The sequence below is a fragment of the Chrysochloris asiatica genome, unplaced genomic scaffold (assembly GCF_000296735.1).
Source record: "Chrysochloris asiatica unplaced genomic scaffold, ChrAsi1.0 scaffold00084, whole genome shotgun sequence".
NCBI lineage: Eukaryota > Metazoa > Chordata > Mammalia > Afrosoricida > Chrysochloridae > Chrysochloris > Chrysochloris asiatica.
In genome coordinates, this window is record NW_006408602.1 from 3,630,722 (window position 1) to 3,643,716 (window position 12,995).

The 12,995-nt window shown below is 38.1% G+C and overlaps 1 protein-coding gene across 1 annotated transcript in view; it reads left to right on the top strand.

Moving 5' to 3' along the window:
- Positions 1-12,995, top strand: part of ASCC3 (activating signal cointegrator 1 complex subunit 3) — a 476,917-nt gene that overhangs the window by 70,824 nt on the left and 393,098 nt on the right. Inside the window, exon 4 of the mRNA XM_006865855.1 lies at positions 9,917-10,037. Within this exon, the coding sequence (XP_006865917.1) occupies positions 9,917-10,037 (121 nt within the window). The remainder of the gene's footprint in view (positions 1-9,916; positions 10,038-12,995) is intronic.

Consider the following 12,995-nt stretch of genomic DNA (forward strand, 5'->3'; position numbering starts at 1 on the left):
TGATGTATTATTTTTTTGATGTGCTGCTGGATTCTGTTGGCTAGGATTTTGTTGAGAATTTTTACATCTATGTTCATGAGGAATATTGGACTATAATTTTCTTTCGTAAGTAATGTCCTTCCCTGGTTTTGGTATGAGGGTTATGCTGGCTTCATTAAAAGTATTAGGAACTTTTTTGTACTCTTCATATTCTGGAATAATTTAAGTTGAATTGGTAACATATTTTTCCTGAATGTTTGGTAGAACTCACCAGTGAAGCCGTTTGGGCCTGGACGTCTTTTGGTTGGGAGTTTTTGATGATCTGATCAATTTCTTCTTTTGTTATGGGTGTGTTCAGGTTTTCTTCTTCACTGTGAATAAGTTTAGGTAGGTCTTGTTTTTCTAAAAGTGTATACATCTCTTCTAAGTTTTCAGTTTGTTTCAGTACCACTGTTCATAGTATTCTGTTACTGTCCTTTTGATTTCGTTTGCTTCCATTGTGATGTCTCCCCATGTGGTTTCTAATGCAAGTTATTTGTCTTTTCTCTTCTTAGGTTTACCAATCATTTGTCAATTTTATTAATCATTTCAAAGAACCAGCTTTTTGTTCTATTGATTCTTTCTATAGTTTTTCTGTTTTCCAATTCATTTATTTCTGCTCTTGTCTTTATTATTTCTTTTCTTTTGGTGACTGTAGGTTCCCTCAGTTGATCTGTTTCTAATTGTTGGAGACGCTGTTCGTTCCTTTGTTCTGCATGCCTTCTTGTGCTGAGATTGTTTTTTTGTGTGTGCTATTTCTTGTCATTTTTTCCTTACTTTTCATGTTTGCTTATTCTGCTTGGAAGTTCATTTTCATGGTAAGTTGTGAAGTATTTACTTTCTTGCGGGTTACCTTATAGTCTATTAACTTTTCTCTCCATTTAAGATAGTCTGTTGTATACTGTAATCTACCTGGCTTCCTTACCACCTGGATCTCTGTTCCTACATTTTTCCCTTCTTTGACATTGATAGTATTTTGATCTTCAGTTAAAAGTGAGTGCCTCCAGTACCGCATCAGTTTGTTGGAAGATTTCAATTTGTATTCCATCAATTCCTGGTGCCTTGTTCTTTGCCATTCCCTTCAATGCATCTTGGACTTCTTTCTTTAGTAACATTGACTCTTGATCATATGCTGCCTCTTAAAATGGTTGAACGTCGACCATTTCTTTTTGGTACAGTGACTCTGTGTATTCCTTCCATCTTCTTTTGATGCTTTCTGCATCATTCAATATTTTACCCATAGGATCTTTCAGTGTTTGAAATCAAGGCTTGCATTTTTCCTTCAGTTCTCTCTGCTTGAAAAATGCTGTGTTCTTCCTTTCCTTTTTTTTTTTTTTTTTGTAGCTCCAGGGTTTTGCACAATTAGTTATAATATTTGACTTTGTCTTCTCAAGCTGACCTTTGAAATTTTCTGTTCAGCTCTTTTTACCTTCTCATTCCATCCATTTGCTTTAGCATCTCTGTGCTGGAGAGCAAGTTTCATAATCTCCTCTGACATCCATTTTGCTCTTTTCCTTTTTTCTTATCTTCTCAGTAATTTTTTGCTTTCTTCCTGTATGGTGTTCTTTTTTTTTAACTGTTTTATTGTGCATTATGTGAGAGTTTACATGGAGAACATTAGCTTTACATTCATCCTGTTGTATATCATTACATTGCCATGGTTATAATCCCCTCCATGCATCATCAACAAACCAAAGGGTACACCCCGCAAGCCTGCCCCTTCGTCGTCAGCACACATCCCCTCTCCCTCTCTGGGTCTAGAGTTCCCAACGTCTCTTATCTCTTCACATCATCATCTCTGCCTCTATCTCTGGCATCACTGTTTCTCTGGGTAGGGTCCCACACTACGCTCTTCTCCCTTGATGGCCCCAGGGACCTCTGCTCATGGGCTGCAAAGTCAACCACTCCCCTTCTTTTGTTACAAAATGTCTACCTATACATTTCCAACCCTCACAGTCAGTCCTGATAGTGATTATTCACTATTGTACCACATGAGTGTTCCCCCAACTACTTTCATCAGTCCCACCCAGACAGATTGGATACTACTCAGTCGAGATTCTACCTTCCTCCATGTCCTCTTGATCTAGGCTCCATCTTGAAAGCTTGTAAGCCAGTCACTTCTTGCCTTTATAGCCCCCCACCCATTTTGGATAGCCAATGTCTAAGTTGCCCATCCCTGTCTGCCCTGTGTATTGAGGGGGTGGAAATGATCCTTGTTGTAAAGATTTGTTCCCTCTTTTGAGATACTGCATCTATAGGTATAGGTCAAGTTCATCAAATTGTAGTGGATTACTCTTTTTTTTCCTCTTCTTTCTTCTTCTAGTTGAGCTCTGATCATCCAGCCATTGAAGCCAGTTCAAGTGGTTAGTATCTGTAAGTGTGGGTGTTCTTAATGTCATCCCACAAATCTTCTGGTCTTGGGTCTTTAGGTAAAGTGTAATGCATCAAATCTGTTTTCAGATGATCTTTAAATTTAGGTGGCTTTTTTCAATGCCAGATTTTGACTCTTGTGGACTTGTTTTATGTTTCTTCAGCTTCCGTCTGAACTTGCATATGAGCTATTGGTCTGTTCCCCAGTCTGCCCCTGGCCTTGTTTTGGCTGATGATATGGAACTTTTCCACCATCTCTTTCCACAGATGTAGTCAATTTGATTTCTGTGTATCTGTCTGGTGTGGTCCATGTATATAGTTCTCTTTTATGTCGTTATGAATCATATCTGCAATGAAGAAGTCATTGGTCTTGCAAAATTCTATCATGCGATCTCCAGCATAGTTTCTACTTCTTTGGTTAAGTTTCCCAACTATTGACCCTTCCTTTTTACATTCCAGTCTCAAGTAATTATCAATACATCTTGATTGCCTATTTGAACAAGTTCAGACTGAAGAAGTTTGTAGAATTCTTCAATTTCTTTATCACTGGCTGTATTCGTTGGTGCATAAATTTGAATAATTGTGGTATGAACTGGTATTCCTTGTAGAGGTATGGATATTATCCTATCAATGACAGTGGTACTTCAAGACAAATCTTGATAAGCTCTTATTGATGATGAATGCAACAACATTCCTCTTTAATTCGTCATTCTTCGCATACCTAATCATGTGATTGTCAGATTCAAAATGGACAACAGTAGTCCAGTTTTGCTCACTAATGCCTGGGATATCAGTGTTTATATTTTCCGTTTAAATTTTGACAGTTTACATTTTTCCTAGATTAATTCTTCATACAGTCCATATTCTGTTTATTAATGGAGGTTTGCAGCTGCTTCTCTTCGTTTTCAGTTGTGCCCCATCAGCAAATGAAGGTCCCAAAGACTTTACTCCATTTGTGTCATCACAGTCAACTCTGCTTTTAGGAGGCATTTCTTCCCCCCAGTTGCGTTTTGAGTACCTTTCAACCCGAGGAGCTCATCTTCTGACACTATACCTGGCAATATTCTGGTGTTCTTCATATTTTTCCAGTATTCAATATTATGTTGCTTATAGTGTTCCACTGCTTTTCTTTTGGTTTTCACTGAATGAATATTCAGAAGTAGTCTGTCTCTCCTTCTTAGACTGTCTTTGTCTGGAAGCTCAGCTGAAACCTCTCCACCATGGGTGATCCTGCTGGTATTTAAGATACCTATGGCATAGTTCCAGAATTACAGCAATATGCAAGCCACCACAATATGACAAACTAACAAATGAATGGTGGATTCTGACTCATAGGGTTTCTCCAAGAATATAAATCATTATGGGAACAAACAGCCTTATCTGTCTCCTGTCTGGTGGGTTTGAACTATCAGCCTTAAGATTAGCAGCTTAACACTTAACCCACCAGGACTCTTTACTTAACCAGTAGTTTCTGGCTCAAGATTCCTGTGTATCCTTCAAGATAGCAATCCATTTAAGAATCCTGTTTTTCATATTATAATTAGAAACAATTATTACTTTCATCTGTTGTGCTGTTGTTAAACTTGTGAATTTTTGTGGGAGCAGAAAGCTTCATCTTTCTCCCATGGAGTGGCTGATGAGCTGAAACTGCCAGCCTTGGGGTTAGCAGTTCAGTAGTTATCCTACAGAGCCACTGGACTACTTTCATTTCTATTGTTGTTAAGTGCCATCAAGTTGGTTCCAACCCTTGGTGTGACCCTCCATAGGATTTCTGAGGAGTACCTAGTAGGTTTGAACCACTGACCTTGCAATTAGCCATCTCGTGCTTATCTTACAGCTTAATCTATTAAATAACACTGGTACTTTTAATAATTCTCTTTGAAAAATAATGACAATATTTGGGGGTTAAAATATTACAGAACATGTTACTAAATGAAACATGTCTTTAATAATAATCTTGATTAGGACTTATAATTTATCCTGCATTATTTTAACTCTGGAAGAACAAGAAATAAATATATCTCAAAGGATCAAATGGCATAATGGGAAAGCTTTATGCTGTACTACTTGCCACCAAATAAAGACAGAGGAGACCTTGTAGAATAGTTATTATCTTATATGGGTTTTGAAGACAAGGGTAGGTTTTCAGGCTGAGGAGACTGGAAAGAGCATTCAGCACTGCAGTAGCAGCACACTCAGACACATGGGGATGTTAAAGAGCTTGCTGTTGCCCAGAATAGCAGATGGGCTTGTGTGATTTAGTGGTAAGGATTAGTCATTTGGAGAAATCCAAAATGTAATTCTAGACAGGTTCCTTGGGGCCAGACAATACAAGTTGTCATGAATGGGTTCTCAGAAGTTCAGATTTTTTTCTCATAGACTGTAATGGACAGATAGGATTTCAAACTGTGATATAATGTGAACAAAGTTGTATGTTAGTACAGTTGACAGTTTCAATTGGTACGCCATGAATAGAATCCAGGTTGGCTTGGACACTATTCTTGTCAACACTCCAGGCAATTGTGTTGGGCTGAGAACCACTGGGACCTTAAGCTAGTTAGTCTTCTTTGGTCAGAGCTATCTTGCTAATTTATCCCGGTATGCTTCATACATATTGTTGTTATTGTTGTTGTTATGTGCCTTCGAGTCAGTTCTGACTCACAGTGGCCCTGTGTAGGATTTCTGAGATTATAATCTTTGCAGGAACAGAAGAAAGCCTCATCTTTTTTTCTAAGGAGCAGGAGCAGCAGGTGGACCTGAACCATTGGCTTTGTGGTCCTCTGTCCAGAGCTTATCCTACAGAACCACCACATTTCCTTCATGAGTATTACTTGCTTTTAAATTTACCATATAATAAAAAAACCATGAAAATATGAGTATAAAGGAAGCAGGATATGACCATTTAGAAATAGTATATAGTAGTGTTAGTTATCAAATTGATGGTTTAAGGATCTTTTGATACTCTTTAAAATAATTGAGGAATCCAAAAAGCTTTTGCTGGCATGATTTTTTTTTTTTTTTTTTTTAAGTTTTTATTGTGAGTTGGGTGATAGTTTACATGGGAGAACATCAGCTTTACATTTATCTTATCATATTCTGTTTCACTGCAATTATTACAATCCTCTCCATGCATCAATGCATCATCATTCAACAGCATTTGCTTCCATTCCCTCAGTTTTTTTTTTTTTTTTTTAATGTACACCGAAGCACTCAGGATACACAACCATTCAAGCAACTAAAAGACATACCCTGCAAGCCTGCCCCCTGCCGTCAGGACTCAGCCCCTCTCCCTCCCTGAGTCTAGTGTCCCCAGCTGCTCCATCTCTCCATGTCATTATCTGTGCCTCTTATCTTTGGTGTCACTGCTTGTCTGGATAGAGTCTGGCACTCCGCTCTTCTTCCTTGATGGTCCCAGGGTCCTCTGGTCCTGGACTGCCAGATGAACCACTCCCCTCCTTTTGTTACAAAACGTCTACTGATTGCAATGCTCGCAATTAGTCCTGATGGCAGTTATTCACTATTGAACCATAAGAGTTTTATCCCCATCTGCTTTCTTTCATCTGCCCTGTCTGAACAGGTTGGAAACCACTCAGTGGAGATTCTACCTTCCCCTGCATCCTCTGAAACTAGGCCTATAAGCCAGTCACTTCATGCCTTTGTAGTCCCCCCCATTTTGGGTAGCCAATGTCTGAGTTGCTCAACCCTGTGTACTGAGGGGGTGGGAATGAGCTTCGCTGTAAAGATTCACTCCTTTTGAGCTACTACATCCATAAGTATAGATCAAGTTAATCAAATTGTAGCAGATTACTCTTTTTTTTCTTTTTTCTTCCTCTAGTCGACTTCTCATCATCCAGCTATTGAAGCCAAGTCAAATGGGTGCTCTTTGCAAGTATGGATGTTCTTGTGCATCTCCCCTCACTTCATATCAGCTGGACACTTCTGTCTCCATTCTAATCCTCTGTGACCTTGTCCCTGTCCCTGGGTCCTGGAGCCTCCAGGTCTCGTCATACTGCTGGTCAACCAGGTTTCAATCCAGGTGAACAAGAAATCGGTTGAACGTAGTCGGACTCAGCTCACAACTTCATTGCTGTTTCCCCCGCTTCCCCTTATCAGTAGAACAGTGTGGTCACCAGCAAGACCACATGCCTGCTCATGTATTCCCCTTGAGTGTCAGTGTTGGAAGGGGGTTTGCCCTGAGGGGACCCGGCTGCTAACCTTGATCTCTCTCCAGCGAACAACTTGCGTGTTCTTGTGGTAATCAATCAGACTGCTGTATGTGGATGGGTTAATTTCTGGATTCTTGATTCTGTTCCATTGATCTATGTATCTTTCATTGTACCAATACCAAGCTGTTTTGACCACTGTAGCTGTGTAATAAATTTTGAAATCAGGGAGTGAGAAGCTTCCAACTTTATTCTTCTTCTTAAGTAGTGCTTTGCTTATCCTTGCATCTCTTTCCTTTCCATATAAAGTTTGTAATTGTTTTTTTCATCTCTTTGAAAAATGTCATTGGAGTTTGTATCGGGATTGCATTATATGTGTGGATTGCTTTGGGCAGGAAGCTCATGAGTTTTATATTCCATAAATCATTGCAGTGAATACAATCCATTCCATGCACTATCAGCTAACAATATTTACAATATTTATTTATTTATTCATTCATTCATTCAATGTACCCATGCCACATTGAAAATATATATTCATTTAACTGTCTGTTTCTCCTTCCCACATCTATTCAGCTTAGTTATCTTTGCATTCACTTGTAGATTATTGTTTTTGTAAGAGTGTGTATATAATAGTATCTACCTTTGTTCCTTATAATGCTTGTGCTTTTCTGTCTTCCTTTGCTTCATTTTTTGTGGTACTCTTTGATCTTCATTAGTAAGTGCTTTAAGTCTTCTTTGCTTTCAGCAAGCAAAATTGTGACTTTTACATATTACAGGTTGCTAATGAGCCCTCTTCCAAGCCTGATGTTACATTCTTTTTCGTGTAGTCCAGCTTCTCGTATTAATTGCACAGCATACAGATTGAATCTGTATGATGAAAAGATATATCTGACACACATTTTTCCATATTTTAAACTATACTGTATCCCCTATTAGAATGACTCCATCTTGTTCTATATACAAGTTCCTCATTAAATGTAATAAAATTCTTATTTTTCAATTAAGTCCTTGTGTGGCGCTGCAGGAGAAGCACTTGACTGCCAATCATAAGTGGCCAGTTCAAAACCAGTAAGCACTCGTTGGTAACCCTGTATAGGCTTGCGCAGAGTTGGAACTGACTTGATGGCCCTTAACAACAATACTCATATTCTGATGTATGTAGTTGAATGTCTTTGCATAGTGAATGAAACACACTAGACATCTTACTGGTATTCTGTGCTTTCAGCCTGGCTCTCTAGCTGATACATCTTCTGACTTTGGCTTGAATTTCTGTTGTACTGTTGTAGTTGTTTTTGAATAATATTTAGCAAAATTTTACTTGCTTATGATATTAATGATATTGTTAGGTAATTTCTGCATTCTATTAGATTACCTTTCTTTGAAATGTGCAGAAGTATAGATTTCTTTTCAGTTGCATGACAAGTTACTGTCTTTCAGATTTCCTGGCATACACAAATGAGTACTTCCTCCACTGCATCGATTTGTTTAAACGTTTCAGTTTGTATTTCATCAGTTTATGGGGCCAAAGCCTAGGCTGTAAGTGCAGCTTCAGTGCCATAGGATCTTCATAATATGCTATCTCCTGAAATGATTGAACGTTGACCAGTTTTGGTACAGTGACTCATATGTTCCTTCCATCTTTGATGCTTACTGCATTGTTCAATAATTTGTTCATAGAATCCTTCAGTATTTCAAGTCAAGATTTGAATCTTCAGGTCTTTAGTGCTCAGTGGATTTTTTCCTTTTGATTTTTCTTACTCCAGGTCTTTGCACATTGCATTACAACCTTTACTTTGTCTTTTTGAGCTGCCCTTTGAAATTTTTCATTTAGCTCTTTTACCATTTCTTCCTTTCACTTTAGCTCTTTTTGTCCTGTAGCAGTTATTTCTTGTATCTAGGCAGTCCCTGGATAATGGTATTGATCCAGCCTACTTTTTAAATAATTTGTAGGTCAGTCAGAACAGGCGCATAAAGTTCTTATTTAGTCTTAATGTTAGTGTAGAAATAAGCTGTAAGAGTTTCAGTTGCTTAACAAAAGTGAAAGTGATTGTGGTGTAAAATTTGTTGGGAGTAGGGTTTTGTTTGATCATTTCAAAATGAAGGCAAATTTGCATAATGTTAAAGTGAGCTTTTAAAGATGGCAGTGCCCTGCTCAGAGATGGCTTTCTGCTGAGAGTGACATTTAATGTGTGTGGCTGTTGACTGCCTGTAATTCAGTCTCATGCATCAGGCTCCTGAATGGGCTCCCATGTCTCTTCCAAGTCTCCCATTCCTGGGTTTCTATCTGTAATTTCTCTAATCCCAGTTGCCTTGACAAATCATCAAATTGTAACATGTCCTATTTATTCCTGTTTGGTTTCATAGACTGTGATAGAACCAGTTTGAAGCCCTGAATTATTGGGCAAGAAGTTGTATATAAATCTGATGTTCTTAACCCAGTGACTGCCTGTTGTTATGTGATTGAACCACTCTGAATCCTGAAAGTCGTTCTTTGTCTATAGAGTGGACTTAATTTTTGACAAGCTCGCCGCATTTAATGTACATAGAGAATTTTTATTAAGCGCCATAAAACATTCAAAACACCGTTTTCAATATTAGAAAGCATTTACAATACATGTAATGATTTTAGCATGTGATCATGATTCGCTGAGCCTGATGTGGCACTGTAGGATAAGCACTGGACTGAAAGGTCAGTTTGAACTGCAAGATCAGTGGTTCAAATTCACCAGTTGCACCTTGGAAGCCCTATACTGGTTGCTGAGTTGAAATGAATGGACAGCAGCACTTAACAACAACAACAACAACAACATGATTCACTAAAACATTGTAAAGATTGTTTGAGATAAAATGGCACCTGTCACCTAGCTGTTGTTGGTAAGTGCCCTATAGTTGGTTCATAGTAAGTGGTCAGAAAAATATGTGCACCTTCAAAAGGTTCATAGAAAAATCCTATTAACCTTTTAATTCTATTTTTCCACAAATTTTTGAAGACCCCCCTTTAGTACTCTGGGGTCAAATTTGAAAAATCAAGAATATTATTTTGAAAAGCAAATTAATTTTAGAAACTAAGTATATAAGGATTTGTTATTTTAGTATTTAGTTTTACAAATAAATTATATATACTAGTTATAGAAATTGGACCACGTTGGACCATGTTGTAAAAATATGTCACCTTTTATAAACTGGAAAGATCCTTTGCAATCTGAATTGTTTTCTTTCTCTCCTAAATTACATTTTTCTTGAATTTTTTTGTATCATCAGTTTCGTTTCACACCTCTGCTAATTAGAGTTTTTATAACTTGACATAATTTAATTTTTAAGTAACTATTTGTTGTATGTTTTTTATTTTTTCTGTCTCTAAGTTATTTGAACTGCTGGGGCCCGAAGGACTTGAACTTATTGAAAAGCTCCTCCAGAACAGAATTATGATTGTGGACAGATTTCTTAATTCCTCAAGTGATCACAAGTTGCACGCTCTGCAAGGTAAGAAAGTATATAGTAGTGATTCTGATTTAAAGGAAAAACTTTGTCAGTGAATCTTCTTAAAATAATTACACTTTATATATCCTTTTGTCTATTATCTAATTTACTGATACTATCATTATATAAATGTCTTGGATATCACTCAAAGACAATTAACAACTGTGTGTGTCTGTGTGTGTATACATATGTGTTGTGTGTATGCTTGTAAAAGTGTCGTCGTAGCAGTTCCAATGCTTAGCGACCCTATATAGGGATTCTGAGGAGCAAATGGTGATTTTGAATAGCTGACTCAACCTTGTGGTCTAGCGCTTTATCCTATAGTACCACACCAGGACTTCCTATATACATATATGTAGTTTTTAAAAAACCTACCAGCTACTCCTTGGAAACTGTTGTTGTTGTTGATAGGTGCCATTGAATTGATACTGACTCATTGCAACCCTGTCACTACAGAACGAAACACTGTCCAGTCCTGGGCCAACCTTACAATTGTTGCCACACTTCAGCCTGTTGATGCTGCCACTTGGCCAATCCATCTCACTGGCGTTGTTCCTCTTTTTTTCTGACCCTCCACCTTACCAAACATGATATCCTTCTCCAGAGACTGGTCCCTTCTGACAATATATCCGAAGTATGAGAGACGAAGTTTGGCCATCCTGGCCTTCAAGGAGCATTCTGGCTGCACTTCTTCCAACACAGATGTGTTGATTCTTTTGGTAGCCCATGGCACTTTCAATATTCTCCTCCAACACCATAACTCAAAAAGTATCAATTCTTCCATGGTCTTCCTTATTCACTGGCCAACTTTCGCATGCGTGTGGGGTTATTGAAAGTACCACTGTTTGTGTCAGGTACACCTTAGTCCTCAATCTGACATCTTTGCTCTTCAACACTTTATAAAGATCTTGTGCAGCAGATTTGCCTAATGCGATACGTCCATTTGATTTTTCTTGACTGCTGCTTCCATGAGTGTTGACGATTGAGCCTAGCGAAATGAAGTCTCAGTTTCTTGTGGAAACTGTACAGGGTTGCTAAGAATCGAATCTGATTCCATGGCACTTAACAGCATGTAACACACATTTGTAAAGAGCTTAAATGCTACTTCTTTAGCCCACAGTAAGTAATATATATGTATGTGTGTGTACATATAGTGTTAGGTGCTATTGAGCTGGTGTCAACTCATAGCAACCCTTTGCACAACAGAATGATACACTGTCTGGTCCTTTGCCAACCTCAGAGTCATTGCTATGTCTGACCCCATTGCTGCTGTTACTGTGTCAGTCCATCTCGTTGGGGGTCTTTCTCTTTTTCTCTGACCCTCCACTTTACCAAACATGATATCCTTCTCCAGGGACTGGTGCCTCCTGATAATATGTCTGAAGTATGGGAGACAAAGTCTGACCATCTTTTCTTCCAAAGAACATTCTGGATGTACTTTTTCCAACACAGATTGGTTTTTTCTTTTGGCAGTCGATGGTACTTTTTATATTCTCCTCGAACATCATGACTCAAGTGCATTAATTCTTCTACAGTCTTTTTATTTGCTGTCCAACTTTCACGTGCATATGAGGTTATTGAAAATATCACAGCTTAGGCCCAAGTACACCTTAGTCTTCAAACTGACATTTTAGCTCTTGAAGACTTTATAGAGGTCTTGTGCGGCCGATTTGCTTAATGCAGTACATCATTTGATTTCTAGACTGCTGCTTCCCATGAGTGTTTATGGTTGATCATAGCAAAATGAAGTCTTCTACAGTTTCAGTCTTTTCCTTTTATAGGGATGTTGTTTATAGGTCAAGTGGTGAGGATTTTTGTTTTATTTGCATTGAGGTGCAACCCATAGCCAAGGCTGTAGTCTTCATTTTCAGCAAGTAAGACTGTATCATCTGCATATCGCAGATTGTTAATGAGTCTTCTTGCAATCCTGATGCGATGTTTTTCTTCATATAATCCAGCTCCTTGGATTATTTGCTCAGTTTACATATTGAATAAGTTTGATGAACGTATATAACTCTAGTGCACACCTTTTCTAATTTTAAACCATACAGTGTTCCCTTGTTCTGTTCAAACAACTGCCTCTTGTTCTATATACAGGTTCCTTGTGAGCAATGCTATCTGTAGCTTGTCATGATCCAAACAATCAAAAACTTTTGCATAGTCATTAAAGCACAGATATACATCTTTCTGGTATTCTCTGCTTTCACAAGATTCATCTGATGTAGCAATGATATCCACATCATTTTCTGAATGCGGCTTGAACCTCTGGAAATTCTCTGTCAACATACAGTTGCAGCTGTTTCTGTATTACCTTTACCAAATTTTTACTTTCATGTGATATTAATGATGCTGTCTGGTGTTTTCCACACTGCATTGTGCCACCTTCTCTTTGTAATGGGAACAAATATGATTCTCTTTTTTCAGTCAGTTGGCCAGGTAGTTGTCTTCCACACCTCTTGGCATAGACAAGTGAGTATGTCCAGTACTGCATCAGTTTGCTGAAAGATTTCAACAATTTCCGGTGCCTTATACTTTGGCAATGCCTTCGGTGCACATTAGACTTCTTCCTTCAATATCACTGACTTTTGACCATATGCTAACCTCTTGAAATGGTTGAGCACAGACCATTTGGTTTTGATACAATGGCTTTGTGTATTCCGTCCATCTTCTTTTGATGCTTTCTGTATCATTCAATATTTTACCCATAGAATTCGTCAGTATTGCAAGTTGAGGCTTAAATTTTTTTCTTCATTTCTTTCAACTTGAGAAATGCTGAGTGTGTTCTTCCTTTTTGGTTTTCTAACCGTAGGTCTTTGCACAATTCGTTACAATACTTGACTTTGTCTTCTTGAGCTAACCTTTGAAATTTTTTCTTTAGCTCTTTTACCTCCTTTCTTCCATTTGGTTTAGCAGGTTTATGTTCATAAGCAAGTTTCAGAGGCTCTGCTGACATTCATTTTG